The 23,243-nt window shown below is 25.0% G+C and overlaps 1 protein-coding gene across 7 annotated transcripts in view; it reads right to left on the minus strand.

Moving 5' to 3' along the window:
* Positions 1-7,762: 7,762 nt before the first annotated feature.
* LOC117179745 (centrosomin) overlaps positions 7,763-23,243 on the minus strand; it is a 136,733-nt gene continuing 121,252 nt past the window's right edge. For 5 of the 7 annotated variants that reach the window (XM_033371811.1, XM_033371814.1, XM_033371809.1 and 2 more), the window contains 5 exons: positions 22,959-23,243; positions 19,055-19,480; positions 15,172-15,403; positions 12,121-12,135; positions 7,763-8,492 (listed from right to left, as the gene is read on the minus strand). In XM_033371811.1, the coding sequence (XP_033227702.1) occupies positions 8,281-8,492; positions 12,121-12,135; positions 15,172-15,403; positions 19,055-19,480; positions 22,959-23,243 (1,170 nt within the window). In that variant the 3' untranslated portion in view covers positions 7,763-8,280. Of the gene's footprint in view, positions 8,493-12,104; positions 12,136-15,171; positions 15,404-19,054; positions 19,481-22,958 lie in introns of all 7 variants that reach the window. The other 2 variants (XM_033371813.1, XM_033371810.1) reach the window with 2 other exon arrangements.

Consider the following 23,243-nt stretch of genomic DNA (forward strand, 5'->3'; position numbering starts at 1 on the left):
AAAAAGAAATGTCGCATTTTAAATACAAAATAAGTGGGGCACCACTTTCCCTTATATATGCGCCGCTTAGCCCGAGTGTATGGGACATTTTTTTTCAAATTTTTGTTGTTATATTATTATGGATCTATATTTTTTTTATAAAATAAATAGATGAAAAGAGAAGTTTAAATCGTCGAAATATTTACTCCTAAATTAATTTTTGAATTAAAGAAAAATGTGGCGTTATTCTAAGCTGTATTTGACGCGCCGTCCCTCCCGTTTACTCCGATGCAATATGCGCAACAAAAATAAATGCCACGGATGCAAACGGCTCCATTGTTTCGAACACTAATAAATAATCACGCGCCATGCATTACCGTACATAAGCATAATTGATATTACAAGTAATATAGATATATTTATGTACAAGTCCCTCGTTTCCGGTTACGTTTAACTTCCAAATCGACGTCAACTCGTAGACTTGTATTCAGTTTCGTCGAGCCTCGATCCAAGACAAGATAATAATTATAATTTTCAAACTTGAATTAGAAGATTTTGTTCTAAATTATAAAGCTTGAAAGCTTTAATCTCAAAGGGCTTTTTTAGTTTTCTTCTCTAAATTTGATGGCTTACAAAATTGGAAATTTTCAAATTCGTATACTTTAAATTTCAACAAAAATCGTCAATTTCTTAAATTTCAATTCACAAACTTCAATTGTAAGTTTTGGTTCCAATTAAAATTTGGTTTTAAATTGTGAAGCTTGAAGGCCCTTATCTCAAAGGAGAGCTTTTTTTTCATATCAAATTCTGAAGGCTTACGAATTTGAAAATTTGCAAATTCAGGTACTTTATGAATTAGAAGATTCGGTTTCGAATTATAAAGCTTGAAAGCTCTTAAACTAAAAGGAGTTCCTTATTTTTTCTCTCAATTTTTTTCAATTTCCAAACTTCTATTGAAATATTTGGTTCGAAATTAGGAACCTTAAAATCTTTTATCTCAAAGGAGTTCTTTTTTTCTTCTCTAAATTTAAAGGCTTGCGAATTTGAAAATTTGAAAATTCGGATACTTTAAGAATTGGAGGATTTAGTTCCAAATTAGAAAGCTGGATTGCTCTTAAGCTCAAAGTAGTTCCTTATTTTGTTCTCCTCTCAATTTTAAGACTTATAAATTTGGAAATATGCAAATTCGGGTACTATAAATTTGGATACAAATCGTAAATTGTTTTCAAATTTCAATTTTCAGAATTCAATTGGAATATTGGATTCCAAATTAGGAAGCTTGAAGCTTTAGCTTAGAAGGCATACAAATTTGGACATTTTTTAAATTCTGGTACTTTAAATTCGGACATTAACTTTTTTTTTAATTCAAATTTTGAATTTGATATGGAAAATTTGGAACCAATTTTGAAGACTTGAAAGCTTTAATTTAAAAGATCACTATAGTGATTTCAAAGGTCACTACCGTAACCTGTTAGGGTATTTTTAAAATTTTAATTTTTCAGAGCTCTAAAAAGCTTCAAGAGATTAAAAGGATTTGAAATAATTAAGAGAATTTTTCGAAAAACTTGAGAATTAATTTTTAAAAATCGAACAATTTAATTAAAAAGGAGCTGGAATTTTATCATTTCTAATTCAAAGCATCAAAAACTAACAACTTTATTTTCAATGGATTTTGAAGGACAATTTTAAAAAGTTAAAAATTGCATATTTTCAGAATAGAATTATGAGAATTGCATTATTTGAAACGCAATAGAATTGGAATGATATTATTTATAATCAGAAGCATTCAAAGTTCAATAGTTTAAAATTGAAAACTTTTATGTTTAAATATTTTTCCATTGGAAGCGATTAAAATTTTACTATTCGAAATAGAATAAGAAGATAAACGATAAAAAATTTGTAAATCCTTTAAATTTCTTTAAAACTGTAACTTCTAACGTCATATGGTTTAAATTTAGAATCTTACAATTTCAGATTGCAATTATAAACGTTTTTAAAATGCAGACTCATTTAAATTTGCAAGCTCCTGAATGTTCACTCGAGGAATTATTTGAGATTCCTATTTCAAAGAAAAGTAGTTTCTCAGAACACCCATAATTTCTGAAAATTAAATTTTTACCGAAATTCGGAAGATTTTAATTTTAAACTTCTTAACTTTAATTCTTTTACATTTGAAAAATATTAAAAATTACTCTAATATTTAAATTAATTAAATGATTTAAAATTGCACCTTTTAACTCTATATGATTTAAATTTTGGCACAAGATGCTTGTAACTCCGGGTGCTTTAAATTTGAAAACTGAGAATGTTAGGTTCCATTTTAAATGCTTTCAAAATCCGAACTCATTCAAATTTGAAAATTCCTCAATAAATGAGATTATAATGATTTCAGCTTCCTAATTCAAAAGAAAGTACTTTTGTTCAGAAAACCTAATTATTTCTACAAATTTGGTTTATTCTATCTTAAAATTACTCAAATCTTGAATCGAAAGCTTAGAAATTTTTGTTTGAAATTTGGAAGACTTGAAAAACTCATGAAATTTATTAATTCATGAGATTTTAATTTGGGAACTTAAAATTTCAGTTTCCAATTTTAAACACTTTCCAAATCCAAACTCGCGTCAAGAATTATTTCAGCTTCCTAATTCAAAAGAGAGTACATTTTTTCAGAAAACCTCATTTCTGCAAATTAATTTTCTTCTATCTTAAAATTAATCAAATCTTGAATCGAACGCTTACAAATTTATTTTCGAAATTTGAAAGATTTGAAAAATTTAAGAAGTTCGAGTTCAAATTTACGAAATTACGCTAATTTCAAAAACTTGAAAAAGTCCTCAAATTATTCCAAAATGTAACTAATTTTTAAAATAAAACTGATCATTTCTGAAAATAAAATTTTGTCCAGCCAAAAATGAATGAAGTCTCGACTTGACCGAGGCTCGATTTCATCGTTGTCTACCGCGCTTGTGTGAAAGGTAGGGATTGAAGTGTCATACTGTAAATAGTTCAAATTAGATTTAATCGTAATAAACGTGGCTGTCGAAAAATCGCAGCATGCCTCGTTCATCGTCATGCAATTTTTTGTCTCTGAGCTACTCGAATAATCAAAGTCAGAAGTCGAATTCAAAACGAAAGCCAAAAACGCTTTCACATTCTGCCTTCTCGCGAAATTTGGAAGAGGTCGTTTCCAAATCCAAAAAATTTCGAAATTTGTGACTAAAAAAAAAAATTCGACCATTTAATGATGTATTACGTGTCACCTGTTAATTACTACTAATTACTAAGTGATAATGTCTAGTGTGATCTCTACGATTAACTTTTGCCACGCAACACACGGCGCACAAAAAATGTTTTTTAATCAAAATGTGAACGCACACCCAGATTGCGAGAAAAATTCTTTGATTTTGGATTGCAGCGCGATTCTTAAATCAAGGCGAAATTTTCGATTTTTCTTCATATGTACAAATTTTCTCTAAAACTAAACATTTCGCATACTTCGAATTTGCAGTTTGAGAATTCAATTATTAGGTAGACAAGTTAAAATTCGCGCTATACAAGTATGATTTACATGAGAAATATTATTTAGATTTCGTCGAGAGGACTTTAAAAAAAAATTATAGGCCGAACGAGAATGTTAGCGTTGTATAATAAAATAAGTGGAACAAAGTCATACGTGACCGAAATCAGTTATTACGGATCTTTATGTTATTATCTAGTCATCAAGTGATATAATAAAGATTTATCATAATCAAAGTTTTACGTTTATTCAGTCCTCACGTAAACAAAGCAAAACATTATTTTTATTTTATTCTTATCAGGATGAGAATGTTAAAAATTTCAGACTTCCTAGCCCAAAACGCTCCCAAAACGTGAGAAATAGGGTGACTTTTCACTTTTTCAACCGAAAAAGAAAAATTGTCCACAAAAAAAAAAATACTCTTCGAACAAAATTCTATTTCTTCATTCAAAAAAGACGATTTTTAAAAGAAAAAAGTGAAATATATGACCAAATAGTTGCATTTGCAACCTGAAAAAATGAATTTTTAAATCGAAAAAGTGAATTTTCATCCCAATAATTAAATTTCCAACTAAAAAATATGAACTTTTAAAACAAAAATACGATTTTTGGATCAAACAGTTTAATTTGCAATCTAAAAGGAAGAATTTTCAACAAAACAGATACATTTTCAATCCACAAATATCAATTTTCAACCAAAAAGTTAATTGCGAATCAAAAAATTGAATTTTCAACTAAATACTTAAATTTTCTACCTTACTGTTTAAATGTCAAGCCAAAAAGAATAATTTTTTACAAAACATTCGAAGTTTTAACCCAAGAATATGAATTTCCAACAAAAAAAGATCATTTTTAACCAAACAGTTGATTCATCAAGCCTATGGACAAATTTATATGAATTAACATCAAAAGATTATTTTTAACCAAATAGTTAAATTTTTAAGAACGAAAGATTTTTCAAGCGAAAAATCAAGAATTTTCAAGCGAAAAGAACGAGTTTTCTACACAAAAAGGATAACTTTCAAACCAAGTAGTAGAATTTTTTATTGTAAAAAGACGTTTTTTGACAGAAGAGTTTATTTTAAACCAAACAGTTAAATCTCCAACCGAGAAAGATTTTTGAATCAGGAAAGAAAACAAATTCTATCAAATTGTTAAATTTCTAAGCAAACAAAAAACGATTTATCTACAAAGTAGTTAAATTTTTGAACAAAAAAGAGGATTATTTTACAAAACAGTTTAATTTTTTATCCAAAAATATCGACTTTTAACAGAAAAGTTCATTTTTAAACAAATTGCTGAATTTACAACCCAGGAAGATTTTTCAGCCAAGAAAGAAAAAAAATCAGCAAATAATTGAATTTTCAAGCAAAAAAAAAAACGATTTTTCCACAAAACACTTGGATTTTTAACCCATACATATAAATTTTTAACAAAAAAAAATCATTTACACATAAGTAGTTAAATTTTCAAACTAAAAAGAAGAATTTTCTACAAAAAATATGAATTTTTAACCCAAAAATAACAATTTTCAACAAAATATTTGTTTTTTCAACAAACAGTTGAATTTTTAACTAAAAACTTACATTTTCTAGAAACATTTTTTCATTCTAAGCCTAAAGGATTAATTTTTCACAAAATAGATGAATTTTCAACCCAAAAACGTCAATTGTAATTCAAAAAAAAAAAATAATTTTTCAGCCAAACAGTTGAATTTTCTACCAAAAACCCAAAGTGTCAAGTCAAAAAAAGACGATTTTTTTACAAAATATTTGTATTTCGAAAACGAAAATATGAATTTTCTACAACAAAAAATATCAATTTGATCCAAACAAATGAATTTTCGACAAAAACAAAAGAGACTAATTTTCTAGAAAAAAATTAAACATTTACAAAAATTTTGAATTTTCAAGTTAAATAGCCGCATTTTATGCCAAATATTTAAATTTCTACTGCAATATTTTAATCTGCAACCCAAATTGACAAATGTTCTAGAAAAAATTAAATTTTAAATATAAAGATTCATTTTTAACCCAGCAGTTAAATTCTCAACCAATCAAAATTTTTTAACCGAACAGTGGTCTTTAACCACGAAGGATTTTTCAGCCAAGACGGAAAAAAATATTCTACCTTTTTTTTTTTTAATTTTCAAGGCTATAAACGAATTTTAATTTTAAGATGAAAAGGACGATTATTCTGCAAAAAAGAGGAATTCTCCACTCAAACATATGAATTTTTAAGAGAAATGTTAATTTTCTACCAGATTATTGAATTTTAAACCAGAAATATTTTTTAGTCGAGAAAGAGAGAATAATCCATCAAATAGTTTAATTTACAAGCTAAAAAGACCAATTTTCAACAAAATGCATACATTTTCAAATAAAGCGAACTGTCAAAAATAGAAAGTTTACATTTTCAGTTTAAATAATTATTTTTCAACCACTTCACTTTTAAACCAAAAAAAATTTATTTGAAATAAAAAACAGTTTAATTCGAACCAAAAAGAAAAACGTTCAACAAAATAGTTGAACATTCTACACAAGACAGAAAAAAAAGTTAAATCAAATTGGGATTTTTTTAAGAAAAAAAAACCAACAATTTTATAGAAAAGATAAGAGTTTCTAAAAAAACTAAAAAAAAAATCAGTTAAATTAGCGAAAAAATATTAATTTTCTACCAAATATTTGAATTATCGAGCCAACATAGATTATTTCAAAACAAACAGCTGCATTTTAACTTAAGAAAATGAAATTTTTACTAAAGAACTAATTTTCAACAGAAAAATACGAATTTTAAAGTTAAAAACACAAAAGTCCAATAAAACAATCGAATTTTAGGACAAAAACTTACATAATAAACGAACAAAAAGTTCATTTTCGACAAAATAATTTAATTTTTGCTAAAATAATATACTTTTTAATTTAAGTGACTTTTTTAGCACAAGATGAATTTTCGAAAAAATAAAGAATTTTCCATCCAATAGTAGATCTTTTATCAAAACAAAGAAAAGGAATTCTGTACCACACTTTACAGTTAAAATAAATGACCTTCCAATCAAAAATATTTTGATTTTCTTTCTCAATTCGGAAAGCGTTTAAACGAGAAAAAAAATCAGAAGGGAAGTGTCATGTGACGCCTCTGCTTATAATAAACTGTTTAAATGTTTCTTTAAACAATTCTTTAAAAATTTAATTCAATTAATTTTTTTATGAAATAAAATTAATTAACAAAAAATTCAAATAAAATATACTATGACGTCTGGGTTTATGATAAACTGTTTAATTGTTTATTTGAAGAATTGTTTCAAAAAATTAATTAAATTATTTTTAAATTTTAATTAATTAAAAAAAATATTGAAAATTTTTTTGGAAGTATTGTGATGTATCTGTTTATAATAAACTGTTTAAATGTTTATTCAAAAGATTTTTTAAACAAATTAATTTAATTAATGAATCACTTTTTTATTAATTAAAATAAATCAACAAAAATTTGTTTAAAAAATAAATACTGTGACATCTCTGTTTATGATAAACTGTCTAATTGTTTATTTCAAAAATTCTTAAAAACAAAAATTTAATTAATTATTTTTTTATTTAATTGATTAAAAAATAATGAATTTAAAAGATTTTCTTTAAAAAAGAAATATTGTTAAGTATCTGTTTATAATAATTTGTTTAAATGTTTATTTCAACAAATTAAACAAAAATTGATTTAATAAATTTTTTTATTAATTAAAATTAATTACCAAAAATTCGTTTAAAAGAGAAATATTTTGACGTCTGTTTATTATAAAATGTTTAAATGTTTATTTAAGCAATTCGTCGGAGAAAGTAATTAAAAAATTTTTAAATCATTTTTCATTCAATATAATTAATTTTTAAAAAAATTACTAAAAAAATAAATACTGCGACGTCTCTGTTTATAATAAACTGTTAAACTGTTTATTTGAACAATTTAAACAAAAAATTCATTTGAACAATTATTTCCTAATTCTAATTAATAAAAATCAATTCATTTCAAAGTAATCTTTAAAAAATAAATATTGTGACGTTTCTGTTTATAACAAACTGTTTAAATGTTTATTTAAACAACTTTTGAAAAATAATATTATTATGTCTCTGTTTATAGTAAACTGTTTAAATGTTTATTTAAACAATGACTAAAAAATTGCAAATTAGAAAAATAAAAATAGTAGTAAAAAAAATAAGTAAAATAGAATGGAAACTAAATAGAAATAGAATGAAGCAAATAAATAAAGACTCCAGCTTTCGAATGGCATCGAATGGCTCTTTATTCGTGGACTATGTACAGATGCTCCTTAGTGACACATAGTGAATATATATATACACGCTAGTATATAAATTTGTCGTTGCCTATCGGAAAAGTCGATTCCGATCAGCTTTCTTAAAATCTTAAAATAAAATGTCCATCGTAGTTAACTTCGTAAAAAAAAAGAAAAGAAAAAAAAAACATTTAAGAATATACGCTCACATTTTACTCTGTACACTCAGATATGTACAAATTTCGGAAAAATACAGAGTCTACTTCCGAGATCAATGGCTAAAATAAACTTTACGCATAAACACTTTATCGTCCTTACGTATGAAAATACTTTCTTATTACATTTAGAGTCTGTTTTACAATAACGAATATTGTAGATGAAAATTTACGTAACAAGGTTGAAACTGGAATCGAAAACAGCACAGTAGAAGACAAAAACAAAAGGGTCCAATTTAAGGCAATTTTGAGCTTCACCTCCTGCGAGACAAAAATCTTGTTAACTTTTAGTTGTCGAAAGGTTCATCGAAGGTTCTAGTTTTCTTTAAAATATTTTTTGTCATTTTTAATTGTTGCGTAATGGCTTTTTCGACGTTTTTCTTGCTTTTATTCGAGGCTGAGAGGTGCTCAAAAGTTTCCTCCAAGGCTTTTCGAGTCTTCATCAATCTCTTCTTCAATGCCTCGTTTTCCTGCTTCAGCGTTTCCACTTCGTCGAGACCTGCAGAAAAAATAAGGCAGGGTTTATGGCTGATTTGAAATTTCGTTAATTTACCAATTGGAAAGCAATTTCAATTTTTCAAATTTAAGATTTTACCTTTAAAATAGGTAAAAATAATAGAGGGTGTCTACTAAAATCCTGTGAAAATAGTTAATTTGTTCTTAAAGTCCATGAATTTAAATAAGAATTAAATCAAATTTTTATTTTATCTTCTTATACTGAAAATTATAAGTTCAGTGAATTTTAATAAAAAAAGTGTTAAATTTCCAACAAACAAGATTCACTTTCAGCCAAAAATAATAACAAATTCTCTACAAAATAATTAAATTTTCAACCAAATTATGAAATTATGAAATTATGAATCTTCAACTGGATTAGTTTAATTTGTAATTAAAAGACAAATTATTTTCAATAAAAAAAATTTGATACAAAATAATTCAATTCTCAACCAGCGAGATAAATTTTTAAATAAAATTATAAGTCTTTAACCAAAACAATTTATTTTTAACAAAAGACTTTAACTTTCAACCAAGTAGTTAAATTTAATTGGCATTTCAATTAAAAAAGCTTTTCATTTTAAGCAGAAAACAGTTGAATCCTCAAATAATACAGATTAATTTTCAACCAAATAATTGAATTCCTAAGAAAGTTATAGAATTTCAAACCCAAAAATAATAATTTTAAAGAAAACATTTTTTCTTTAAATTTTTAATTCCTTGACAACTTTTTTTTGGTAAAAAAGACGAATTTTCTACCAAATAATTGTATATACAACCAGAAAATATAAATTTTCATTATTTAAAAAAATATATTTTTAACCATATTTTAAATATATTTTCAACCAAACAAATCTTTAATTATACAAAACATTATTTTGAATAAAAGATTATGATTTTAAGCAAAGAAACCGTTGAATTCAACCATGACGAAATTGCAACAAAATAGTTGAATCCTCAACCAAAAACAATTTCCAACCAAATAGTTGAGTTTACCAATAAGGTAATATAATTTTCAACCCGAAAATCAGAATTGTCAAGAGAAAATTTGAGTTTTTAAGCAATAAATACCATTTTTCTAAAAAATAGTTGAATATATAACCAGAAAATATGAATTTTCATTTAAAAAAAGTTCGTTTTCAATCATATCGCTGAATTTTGAACAAAACGCGATCATTTTCAAATTAAAAGAATTAATTTTAAACCAAAGAAAACAAATTTTAAACAAAATAGTTTGATTTTAAATCAAAGTGATGAATTTTCAACAAAAATATGGAATATTTAGTCGTATTAGTTAAATTTTCAAATTAAAAAAATTAATTTTCATCCAAAGTGATGAATTTTCAATGAAAATTATGAATATTTAAACAAACCAATTGAATTTTAACAAAAAGTTTAGTTTTCAAATAAATAGTTAAACTTTTAAGCAAAAAAATTGCAATTTTAAATAAAAAATAGTAGAAAAATAAAAAAAGAAGACTTTTCGGTCAATAGAGAAAAAATTTCAACTGAAAACAAAATTTCCACTAAATAAATAAATCTAGTAATATAAAATTACTTTTACAAATGAAAACACATTATTAGCTAATTTTATATTGTAATTTGAAAATAATTCAAGCATGCTCTCTAAAAATTCCGACTTAAAAAAAATTCCATGACAATTACAGGTTTTTCATATGAGTAGACACCCTATAATAGAAAAATAAAAAATTTAATATTATGAGTGTTCTGACTGCCATAAGAACACAGTTTAAAAAACAGTTTTCAATTGGTATTAAACGTTGAATAATGGTTATTTAGCAAAGCTTCTTTACATGTGAGAGAATATAATTCGTTCCAAACGAGGTTTTTTGTTTATAAACAATATGACGATAGTAAGTTAAGACGAGCTTTTACAGGATGGCCACTTAAAATAGAGAATTCAAAATTGAAGAATTTTACACGTAGGATATTTAAAATTTGACAAATTGAAAAAAGTACCGAAAATTATTTAACTTTGAGACTTTCAAATTAAAATTTTACAATATTGATCAAATTGCAATATGATTTTATACATTTAAAAGTTTAAATTAAAAATTATAAAATTTCAAACGCTTATAATTTTTTAATTGCCCAAGTTTTAAATGTTTGATATAAAATTATTCGACTTTTGTCAATTTGAAATAATAACAATAATAATTTATATATCAAAAATCTTTTATTTCTTATTCTGTAACTTTAAATAATTTAATTAGAAAATCATACGAATTTTTAATGTTTCAATTAAGAGTTTTAATTTCAAATTGTTCAATTTTTAATATTTTGATACAAAATTATCCACAAATTTCAAATGATTTTTAAAGATTTCAAGAGGATTCTAAGGACTTATAAATATTTGAAAGATTTCCGATTTGGAACAGAAAATTTGGAAAGGAACTATAATTCTGAATCTGAACAAGGATTTTTTCTAATTCCCCTCTTCTGAATCAGAATGAAAATTATTTTCTAAAATCCCCATTCCATCTAAAAGATTCTCTGTTCCAAGTTTCCAAAAGCTCTGTTCCAAGTCAGAATTATATTTATTTAAAACACTTTCTATTACAAGTTAGAAATATAGTAACTCCCTTTTTCTAAAATTTCAGGAAGTGTCAAATTCTAGGAAATTTTTATACATTTTTATACATTGATTGTCTTTGCAAATTTCCATTTTAAAAATAATAATAAAAACTATTATATTCAATTTCTCATTCTATGTCAAGAAATACCTCTTCTAAGACAAAATAGAATTATTTACAAAATTCCCTCCGCCAAAGTCAAAATTCAATTTATTAAAAAAATTCCTGTTCCAAATCCGAATATTTATTTTAGAAATATTCTATTATTATGCAGGAATATAGGAACTCCTTTTTTTCCAAATTTAATAGAAAGAACCTTCTTTCAATTGCATTTTTCTAAATTACAATAAAAATTCTTTGTCAAAATTCCCTGTTTTAAAATCAAATTATAATTCTCAACAGAAACTCTCTCTTCTAGAAGAAAAAATTGATTTCTTAACGAAATTTCCTTTTCTAAAGTGGATCTAAAGTTAAAAAGGAAACTCCTTTTCCCAAAGTCTCTCTATTCCAAGTGTGAATGATTTTCTTTTCCACAAATTACTTGTTCATTTTAAATATTTTAAAAAGAACCTTTTTCAAAATCACTTTATTTAATAGAATAAATTCACTCTCATTTCCCAGTTTTTCCTTGTCATTTTCCAATTTTTCAGTCGAGTGGCCACCCTGTTTTGAATTATTTGTTAATAAATAGATGTTGAATAGTAAGTTTTGATTCAATCAAGATCGACATGCGTGACTACGTTAGGAACGATGAATTATTGTTTTTAAAGTTGGTTTATGAGATTTTATGAAGTAGGATGCCTGCCACTGTATCTCAATTTTTTTATACATATTTAATTTAAACTTTTGCCACAGAATTAAAAATGCTGTCAGTAAATTCTAAAATTTGGGAAATTATCACTAAAATTAAACAAGCAAAAATGGTAAAACATCAGCTGACATCCTGCAATGAACATTTTTAAAATTTTACAGAATCATAAAAACTAGTGAGTGCGTGCCAAAAGCTCTATATCGAACTCAACTGTTTGTAATACATACTATAGTTATGCCCACCTATAAAAAACGAACAAAAGAAAATTAATATTCAGGAATTAATTCTAGAATTCATCGACTAGATGTAAGAAAAACAAATTTCTCAGTCTCGACATTTTCTTACCAATATTTTTACAGAGTGTCTACTAGACGGATAATTTTTTATTTCCGGTTTTATCCGGTTCTATTTTTCATTTTCATGGAGGAGGAGGATTCAAAAATGTTTTTTTGTATTAAAAATTATGTTATTTAATTTATTTCATTATTTTCTATCAAAAAAAGACTGGTTGCATATTAATATTTGTTGGTTGAGGATTTAATTATTTTCTTAAAAATTGGTACTTTATAAAGAAATTTATCTATTTTTGATTTAAAGTACAAAGGTTATCAGATTGATATATCAACTATTACATTTTTTATCAAAAAATAATCTTTTTTTTCAATAATTTAAACATTTGTTTGAAAATTATCTTCATTTGTTGAAATTCTGATTTTACATATCTGAAATTTTTTAAAATAATTTTGAATTTTCCCAAGAATGTTAGGAAAATTATATTCATATAACAATAAAAACAAGTAAACAAATAAACCTAAAAAATTAATTGTTAAATTTCTGACCAAAGAATTGAATCATTTTACAACACAAAATGTACATTTTTAAATAAACATGGAACAGTTATATCTAAAGTTAAAAAACTGATTTTCCTAACAAACAAATAATGTTTAAAAAAGTTAAATCTTCAACTCAAATGATAAAATAAAAAAAACATACATCAATTTTCAATTAAAATTTAATTTTCAATTGAAAAAGGAAAATTTTCTAGCAAAAATCATGTAGTTAAATTTTAAATTAAAAAAATAATAATTTGCAATCAAAAATAGAATAGTCGAGATTTCCGAACCTTTTTGCAAAAAGATAAATTTTCAACAAAATAGTTGAACTTTTAACCAAAGAAAATACAAATTTTCAACTTAAAAATCATTAAATTAATTTTTAAATTAAAATATTATATACAAAAAACTTTTTTCACCAAATGGTTCAATTTTAACAGTTAAATTGACGAAATTTGTGCCAAAAAAGACCAATTTTCAATGAAATACGCGGATTTTCAATTTAAAAAGATACAGTTTCAAGCAAAAATTGAATCGTTAAATTCTCAGTTAAAAAATCATATAATTTTCAACAAAAACATAGAATAGTTGAAATTTCGGTATCTTTTTACCAAAAAGATGAATTCTCAACGAAATGGTTGGATTTTTAACTAAAAAAAGATAAATTTTCAATTCAAAATTCAATACATTTATTTTCCATTTAAAAACTCAAGTTTATACAAAAATAGTTTTTTTTAACAATAAAGTCTAGTTTTTTACAGAACGGATGAATTTTGAACCGAAAAGAGTAAATTATTACCAAAAGCGACGAATTTTTAAGCAAATAGTGGAATTAAACAAATATAAATCATTTTCAACCGAATAGTTGAATTTTCGACAAAAAAGATTAATTTTCAACTAAAAATATAAATTGTCTACTGAAAAAACATGAATTTTCAATCAAATACATTGATTTTTATTTAAAGAAGATAAATTTAAACCAAGAATGGAATCATTAATTTTTCAGTTTAAAAAATTAATTTTTGACCAAATAAAACAACTATTCGGGAAAATAGTTAAATTTGCAACCAAACAGAGAAATTTTGAACCAAAAAGGTTTACAAATAATTAAGCAAATGGTGGAATTTTTAACTAAAAAATATTAATTTTTAAAACAAAGGAAATTTCAACTTTCAGTTTAAAATGAATTTTCAACAAAATAGTTAAATTTTCAAAGAAAGAAATGAATTTTCAATCATAAAGATAAATTTTCAAGCAAAAATGGAATCTTGAAATTTTCAGTTTAAAAAAAAACTAGAATAGCTGAAATTTCGGTACCTTTTCACCCTAAAGATGAATTCTCAACAAAATAGCTGGATTCTTAACTAAAAAAGATCAACTCAATACATTAATTTTTTATTAAAAACAATTATTTGTATACAAAAAAATGAGTTTTTTTTAAACAAACAGTTCAATTTTATATCAAACAGATGATTTTTTAACCAAAAATATTGAATTACTAAGTACCAAAACTGACGAATTTTCAACTGAAAAGATTAATTTTCTACAAAAAAAAACGAATTGTCAACAAAGTATATGGATTTTTATTCAAAGAAAATAAATTTACGACCAAAATTAAAATAATTCAATTTGTAGTTTAAGAAAATTAATATTTAACCAAATAAAAAGAATTCTCAAGAAAATAGTTAAATTTTCAACTAAACAGATAAATTTGAAACAAAACAAAAAATTAATAAATTTCTTCTAAAAAAGACAAATACTTAAACGAATGGAGGACTGTTCAACTAAAAAATATTAATTAAAAAAAAAGAAACAGTTCAATTTTCAGTTTAGAATATATTTTCAACGAAGCAAACAAATTTTTAACCAAAAAGATAACTTTTCAAATAAGAAATATAGATTTGTTAATTAACCCAGACAATAATTAACCCGAGAAATTATTTTCAAATGAAAAAGATAAATATTTAACCAAAAATAGAATAGTTATACTTTAGGTAGAAAAAATTGATTTTCAATCAAAAACAACGATTATGCAGCAAGATAGATGAATTTTCAACCAAATTCAATTTTTAACTTATGAAGATAAATTTTTATCTGAATAGGTAACTGTTAAATTAACAGTAAAAAAAGTTATCTTTTAACAAAGAAGAATTTATAACTAAAATGGCGAATTACTAAAAAAAAAAGAATTTTTAATGAAAAAAATGAAACATAAAAATATGTAATAAATAATGTAATAATTATTATAAAACTTGTATCTTGTTTCTTGGTTAAAAAAAAACTATATTTATAATTTCAGATAAATAGTTATTTACGAGTTTGAATATACACTGAATTTGAAGATCTCCCGGTTTTTTCCGAGTAAAAAAAAATACCCGGATTTTTTCCCGGCTTTCCCGGTCAGGTAGACACCCTGTTTTCCAATTTTCTATTTCAGAATCATACCTTCTATGGCTAGCGGGCTCTCATTTCTTAAGTCTCGCAGTCTCTGTTCGCTATTGCAGTTTTCGTCCTCGCTGAGCAGATTGGTCATACACTCCGTAATTTTAAGAGTATCTTTCAATGGCCTTGTGCTTGTCATTGCCGCATCGCTTTCGATTCCAAGGTCGGGAGAGCAGCTTGATTTGCTTCGACCAGTCGATGTCGGATAACTTAGTGGCAACCAATACTGAGAACCCTGAAAAACGTTTTTTTTTTTCTTTACTTTTGGACGGAATTCGGAATTTTAGACTAATCCGGCTCAAAGGACCAAATTCTATTCACTCTTCAAAGGCTTTACAGTAATCCTGAATCAGTTCAAGATCTGAATTATAATTTAATTTTTCGACATGGGTAAGAGGAAAAATCAGACTATTCTAAGTCAAAATTATAATTCTTCTCAGAAATTCCTTGCTCAAGATCTGAATTATATTTCTTTTTTCGGAAATTATCTGTGTATAAATTACATTAAATATTTGTAAGAGAAGTCGAGAGGCTGACTCTTCGACTCTTGAGTGTATCCCAATTTTGAAAGTTTCAAACATTTTCAAAGATTTCAAAGTTTTTTTAGAATATTTCTATTTTTATATGTAAATCCAAAATTCACAGAAAAAACACCACAGGATCCCTCTGAGAGCGACTGCCGCCACAAAAAAGAAAAACTATATTAGAACTTCAAAATCTGAAAATTACGATTCGTTTTCTAAAATATTTGTTTAAAGAAAAACAACAGACTTTTCAGTTAAAAAAGAAAAAAAGTTCAACCAAATTGTTAAATTTTCAAGCCAAAAAGAGGAAATTTCTATCAAAATATTTGATTTTTGAAGCCAAAAAGAGGAATTTTCAACAAAAAATTAATTAGCTACATTTGCAGTTAAAAATATTAATTTTCAACCAAACAGTTGTATTTACAACAAAGTAATTGAACTTTCAAGCAAAAGAGACGAGTTTTTAACAAAAAAGTTACAAGCTAAAAAGATGAATTTAAAACCAAAAATAACTAATTTTCCACAAAAGATTGAATGTTCAATCAAGAAAGATTCTTCAATCAAAAAAGGAACTTATTAAATCTAGTCCTTGTATTTTCTACCCAAATAGTTGAATTTTTAACCCAATAAGTAAATTTTCCACTAAGAACATTAAACTTCTATTAAAAAAGGCAAATTTTCAACAAAATACATAAATTTTCAAGAAAAAATGGAATAATTGAATTTTTAGTTAAAAAACTTAATTTTTAAACAAAGAGATGAATTTTCAACAAAAATGATGAAACAAAAATATGATCTTTTAACAAAAGAGTTTAACTTTCAAAAAAGTAGTTTTATTTTGAACAAAAAAAAATGAATTTCTAAACAAAAAGATTAATAATCTACAGAAAAAAGACGATTTTTCAACAAAGTACTTGAATTTTCAACTAAAAAAGATCAATTTTTCAACCAAATAGTGGAATTTTTAACTAAAAAAGATTCATTTTTAAACAAGAATGAAAAAGATAAATTTTCAGTAAAAGAAAAAAATTAATTTTCAACCAGTTGAACCCAACCAAAATAGATAACTTTGTGACAAAGTAATTGAATTTTGTAACAAAAAAGTTAAATTTTCTACCAAAAATATGAATTTAAAAAAGTTCATTTTTAACTGAAAAGTTTTATTTTTTCCAAAATGTTGAATTTTTAAGTCAAAAATATTCATTTTCTACAAAACAATTGAATTTTCAACACGAAATTTTTTTTTTTTTTTTTGCAAGAATGTTAACAATTTCTTTTTTTTTTATTTGAAAGTTTTTGCTCGATTTCTGAGCCGGTTATATTACTTTGAAAACAGTAACGAGAATGAGAATATTACCGAGAATATAACCGAGAAATAAATTATCTTTTTTGAAAGTTTGTCTTTTTTATTTCAAATTTTACCTACTTTAGCAGAAATTAAATCTGTTTTTGATAATGATGCAACTGTTTGTTCAGAAATTAAACTATTTTCATGAAAACTTAACTATTTTATAGAAAATTTACTTTTTGTTTAAAATTTATATTTTGCTGTTGAAAAAAAGTACTGAAATATTTTCTGGATGAAAGTTCCACTCATAAAAAAATGTGTTTTTTATAACGAATTCATCTGTTTTAGTAGTAAATTGATCTTTTTTGGATAAAAATTCAACTATTTGCTAGAGAATTCCACAATAGTTTGGTCGTCAAAACTCGACTAAAATCTTTTTCAACAGAAAATTCAACTATTTTTTTGAAAATTTATCTTTTTCACTTAAAACTTCATCTGTTATAAAAGAAATTAAATTTTTTGTATGAAAAAGCAACTTTTTGGTTAAAAATAGTTCTTTTTAGCTTTATAATTCAACTAATTTGTTGAAAACATTTGGTTCAATCGCTTTCTTAAAAAATTACTTTTTTTAAAGATTTATATTTTAAGTAGAAAAGTTATGATGTTGGTTAAAAGTTTAATTATCTTATTATAAATTAATCGTTTTAATTGAAATTTCAACTACTTGGGTCAAAGTTAAACTACGAGTGAAAATTTAACTGTTTAGTGGAAAATTCTTTTTTTTGTGTTTAAAATTCATTTTTAACAGAAAATTGCGCTTTTACATTTTTTAAGATTAATATTTTTTAGTTATGCAAAGAATACGAGAAATAGACGATTTAGGGTGGCGGTTTTAAAGGAAAAAAAATTCCCGGTAATTTCCTGGTTCGCAAACATTTTCCATGGTCAATGAAATTTAAAAAATCGAACTCTAAAGCTAACAATTTTTCAATTTGAATTGATAAAAATTTACCTGCAAATGAAAGCAATCGAAATGGAACTCTTGAATTTCAAACTTAAAAATAATTTAGATACATAAAATGGAAGCTACTAACACGTTTAAACTTAACAATTTTTCATTAAATGCAGTTAAACTGCAAAATAAAATTTTAAACTTTTGTAAATTCAACAGTTCAAAGATTCAGATTCAGTTCTAAAAATATAATTTCACGTTATCATTTTCAATGCTCTAAAGTCTAAATTGAAGAAAGAATCAATGAATTAAAAAAATTTGAAAACTATATCATTTAAAGCAATTTTCAGGCAGAAACATAAAAAATTGAACGATTGAATTTTTTTTATAAACTGAACACTGCTTAAAGTAAAATTTAAATTATTTACATTTCAAAAAGTTAAAAATCCTTAAAATGCTTCCAAATTTTATTTGAGAATCTTGAAAGATCTGCATGTTGTTAACATTTTTTGCAATATTTTGAATTATTTTTGAAATTATTTCAAAACTTCTGAACACCCTTTAAAATGAATAATCACTCAAAATTATCTTTTCAAAATCATTATTAATTTTCATGGGAAATTTTTTTTATTCTTCTGAAGCCATTCCAAATTCTTATATCTCTTTAAAATTTTTGGTTCAAAATCTGCCAAAATCTATATTTTGACGGTACACGTACACACTTTATTTAAATTATTTCAAATCATTTCAAATTTTAAATTGAATTTGAATTTTTTCAAAACTTCTAAATATTTCTTCAACTTCCGATAAAGACTTACTTTTAGTATCCAACAAATACTTTAAGCTCCAACCTAATAAAGTCAAAAATTCAGAATATGAAGACGCATATAAATACTGTGATCTAAAAAGAGATCCTTTTGATAAAGTTTTATTCAAGCATTCAAAATGCAAAGAATTCGAGCGCCGAAAAATATCCGAAAAAATTCCCCGGCTAAAAAAACTACCCTGAAAAAAGATAGAAGAGTCCCCTCTTCTACGAGAATTAAGGGAAATAAAGAAGAAGAGAAAGAGTGTGAAGTTGGCAAAAAATAAATCGAGAATAATTAAATTTGAAAGACTTACGTTGTAGGAATGATATTCCTGAATATCGTCGCAAGTTTGCTTCAAGGCAGCTTCAGTAGGGACAGAAGAAACGCCACTCGAACTCGGGGCGGAATCACTAGTTTCGCAAGCCACAACGTGTCTTCTAAGTTCCTTATTAACTGCCTCAAGTTCCTGGATTCTCGCTCGGTGCGAGTCATTGATATGATTCAGCTCGGTCACCTCTTTATTGAATTTATCTTGAAAATTTCTAACAGCCATATCGTATCTGCCCTCCGACTTCCTCACTTCCTGTTCCAGCCTTAATTTTTCGTTTGTTAGTTTCGTATTTTCCACGAGAATTTGACTGTGAAGGAGCGTGAGGTGATCCAATTCTTTTGTTAGATTTGAGATTGTCGATTTGTCCGCTTCATTATCCTCCTCCAGCTTCTTTATCTTCGACCTCAACTGAAAAAAATAATATTAAAAATAGTTTCACCCTCTCATGGTACACTGGTGCGAATTCGCACCCGAATTTTTTTCATTTTGTTGGCATTTACGCAAACACAGCTGCAGCGGATTATCCCCATATAAATTAAATGTATATGTTAAATATGTGTGATATATGCTAGTTGTTTATTATATGTTCAATGTATTAAATATTTAATATTAACGTTGCAAACAAACTAATTCGCACCAGTGTACCGTTTACGTATCCTCGGTTGGACTGTACCGTTTGAGGGTTAATAAGAGAAGATTACAATGCGACGGTTTTTCAATATAAGGAAAAAATTCCGGGTTTTTTCCCGGATCGCAAAACATTTTTATAGCCAATGGAATTAAACTGGGTGTCTAGTCGCAATTCTGGAGAAAAAAATTCTTGGTAATTTCAGGATTTTCACAGGTATCTCAAGTATTTTCCGGGATCAGTTTTTAACCAAATGTGTGTAGTTACATTTGCAATAAAATAAGACGATTTTTCAACAAGATATATGAATTCTCAATCAGAGTTAAATTTTCAACTGAAAAAAATCAATTCTTCAACTAGTTTTTTTATTTTATTGTTTATTTTACCTCGAATCCTCAGTCAAAAAGATGAATCTTCAAACAAGAAGATTAATTTTCTACAAAAACAAAATAAGATTTCTTAACAAAATGCATAAATTTCTAATTAAATAGTTCCATTTTTAACAATGATAGATGAATTTTCAACCAAAAAGTAGATTTGTCAACAACAACGTCAAATTTCCACCGAACAGTCGAATTGTCAACAAAAAGGAAAAATTAACAACCAAAAATTAAATAATAAAATTTACAATAGAAAAAAAAGAATTTCCATAAAAAAATTATGAATCTTCAATTCAGAAGATTAATTTCCTAACCAAAAGGTGAATTAAATTGTCTACCAAAAGACGAATTTTCAACAAAATACTTCAATTTTCAAGCAAATATTTGAATTTTCACATAAAAAAGATCAACTTTGAATAAAAATTATATAGTTTAAACATTTTTTTTAAATAATTAATTTTTTTTAACCAAATTTGATGAATCTTCAAATGGAATAGATGAACTTTAAACCAAAAATATGATTTTTTAACAAAACAATTTAACTTCCAACCACCCAGTTTTATTTTCAATTAGAAAGATTAATTTTCTTCGAAAACAGTAGAATTTTTAACAAAATGCCTGAATCCTCAAAAAAAATTCAAACATAAAGGTTAATTCTCCACCAATCAAGACAATTTTTCATCAAAATACATGAATTTTCAATTAAAAGACAAATTTGCTATCAAATAGTTGAACTTTGACCTAAAAAATATTAACTTTCAATCAAAAATGGAATAGTTAAATTTTGATTGAAAAAAAACTAATTTTCAACTAAAATTATGCATCTTTAACTGAAAATTTTGAAATTTAAACTAAAAGTACAAATTTTCAACCAAAAATATTAACTTTCCACAAAATAGCTGAATTTTCAACGAAAAAAGATCAATTAACCATCAACAATTAGATAATTAAATTTTCAGTTAAGAAAAATGATTTTCATACAAAAATTAATTTTCTACTCAGAAAATGAATTTGATTTTCTATCAAAAGATGAGTTTTCAACAACATACATGAATTTTCAAACAAATAAGTGAATTTTCAACTAAACAAAAATATTAATTTTCAACGAAAAATTGAAGGGTTACATTTTCAGTAAAGAGAATTAATTACCAACAAAAAAAAACAACAAATTTTCAGCCAAAGTGATAAATCTTTAACATGAATAGATGAATTTTAAATAAAAAATATGAATTTTTAACAAAAGAGTTTAATTTACAACCCACTAGAACTATTTTTATTTAAAAAGATTAATTTTCTATGAGAAGAAACAAATTTTAAACATAACACTTGAATCCTCAATGAAAAAGAAGAATTTTCAAACAAGAAGATTAATTTTTTAACAAAAAGAAAATTTCTAAAAAAATACATAAATTTATAATTAAATAGTTGAGCTTTTAAATAGAATATTTGAAGTCTCAATCAAAAAGTTGACTTTACAACAAAAACATAAAATTGCCACCAAATAGCTGAATTTTCAACAAAAATTTTCAGACAAATATTTGAATGTTTAACCCAAAATGGAATAGTTAAAATTTTCATTTAAAAAGAATTTTCCACAACATTTTTTTCTTAATAAAAGTGATATATTATTCACAAAAATGATGAATCTTCAAATGGAATAGTTGCATTTTAAACAAAAAGGAATTTCAAACGAATTTTTGAAAATCCTTTCAATTTTTACATTATTTTTAAATCTATTAAAAAATTGTAATCTTTTAATCTTTAAAAATTATTCAAATTTTTCCTGAAAATTTAATAAATTCCAAATCAACTTTTAAAATATCCAAATTTATTTTTAATTAACTCGAACTTTTCCTAAAATTTTATAAAAATGCTTAAAAATTCAAACAAAATTCTCCTAGATCGTCTAGATTCTTTGATCGCTATTTTGAAAATCTTTTGAAATCTTTACAAAAAAAAACTCTTAAAATTAAATTTTGAAAAAAAATCATGTTCAATTTTCCTAGCAATCTTCAGAATATTTTTCGGTTCTTTTGAAATCTTTCAAAATTCTTAAATAGCTTGTTTAATTTGAAATCTTCCAAAATATGCATATATAACCAAAATATAAATTATCACAAATTTAGAATTATTTTTCAACCCCTACAGAACTTCTAAATATCTTTGAACTTGATCGAATTTTTCAAAATCCTTTCTTGACAAATTGCAAAATTTCGTTTTCAAATATTCTAAACTTGTTTTCGAACAGAATTATCCTAATTTTGTCGAATTTTCGAACTCCCAAGTGTGGAAAAATACCGAACAAAAGTTTTCCGAGAAATTAAAATTCCCAAAATTTCAAATTCTAAAAAACATGGAACTACCAACAACGTTTCTTCTTTAAAATTTAAACCTCGGTTTTTCAAATTCCCGGAAATAGTGAATGCATCAATTTTGAAATTCCCAAAAATAGTAATTTCTTCAAATCCCGAATATATCAAGTTGTCGAATTTTCAAATTCTCGAATATATTAAATTGTAGAATATTCAAATTTCCAAAGATATTAATTGTCGAATATTCCAAGATCAGAAAATAGTAAATTGATGAAATTTTAAATTCCAAAAAAATTTTAAATCCATGATAAATATTTCAATTGCTAAAAAATATTTAATACTTTTTTTCTGTTAGAATAATCTTCTATTTCATATGAAGCATTTATTCTCAAGTTAATTATTAATTTTTTTATTCAGAAATTTGAAAATTTAGATTTTAATTAAGTAGTTTTTGAAGTAAGCGTTAGGAGAGTATGAAAAACGGAGAAAATATCTTGAAAATAAGGGAAAAAGGAAAATCTTTTCAAAAAAATGGGGAATAAGGTAATAAAATTCGCTTTAATTACCGTGTCATTCTCCCTATTGAGCGTGACAAGCATCTCAGCTGACTTCCTTTCCGCGTCTTCTTTGTACTGTAAGATTTCAGCCTTCTGCTTCTGCATTTCGACAGCCATATTTTCAACATCGATTATCTTCTTTTCCAAATGTGCTTTACGCACGCTATTTTGTTTGCTTTCTCTCTTCAGTGCATGACATTCCTGTATCCTTCTTTCTAGGGAGTTTTGTAATTTTTCGCAGAACCTTTGAGATTTTTCTAGTTTCATTATTAGAGGCACTAGTTTGTCGTCGAT

Source organism: Belonocnema kinseyi, chromosome 9 (genome assembly GCF_010883055.1).
Source record: "Belonocnema kinseyi isolate 2016_QV_RU_SX_M_011 chromosome 9, B_treatae_v1, whole genome shotgun sequence".
In the NCBI taxonomy this organism is placed as follows: domain Eukaryota; kingdom Metazoa; phylum Arthropoda; class Insecta; order Hymenoptera; family Cynipidae; genus Belonocnema; species Belonocnema kinseyi.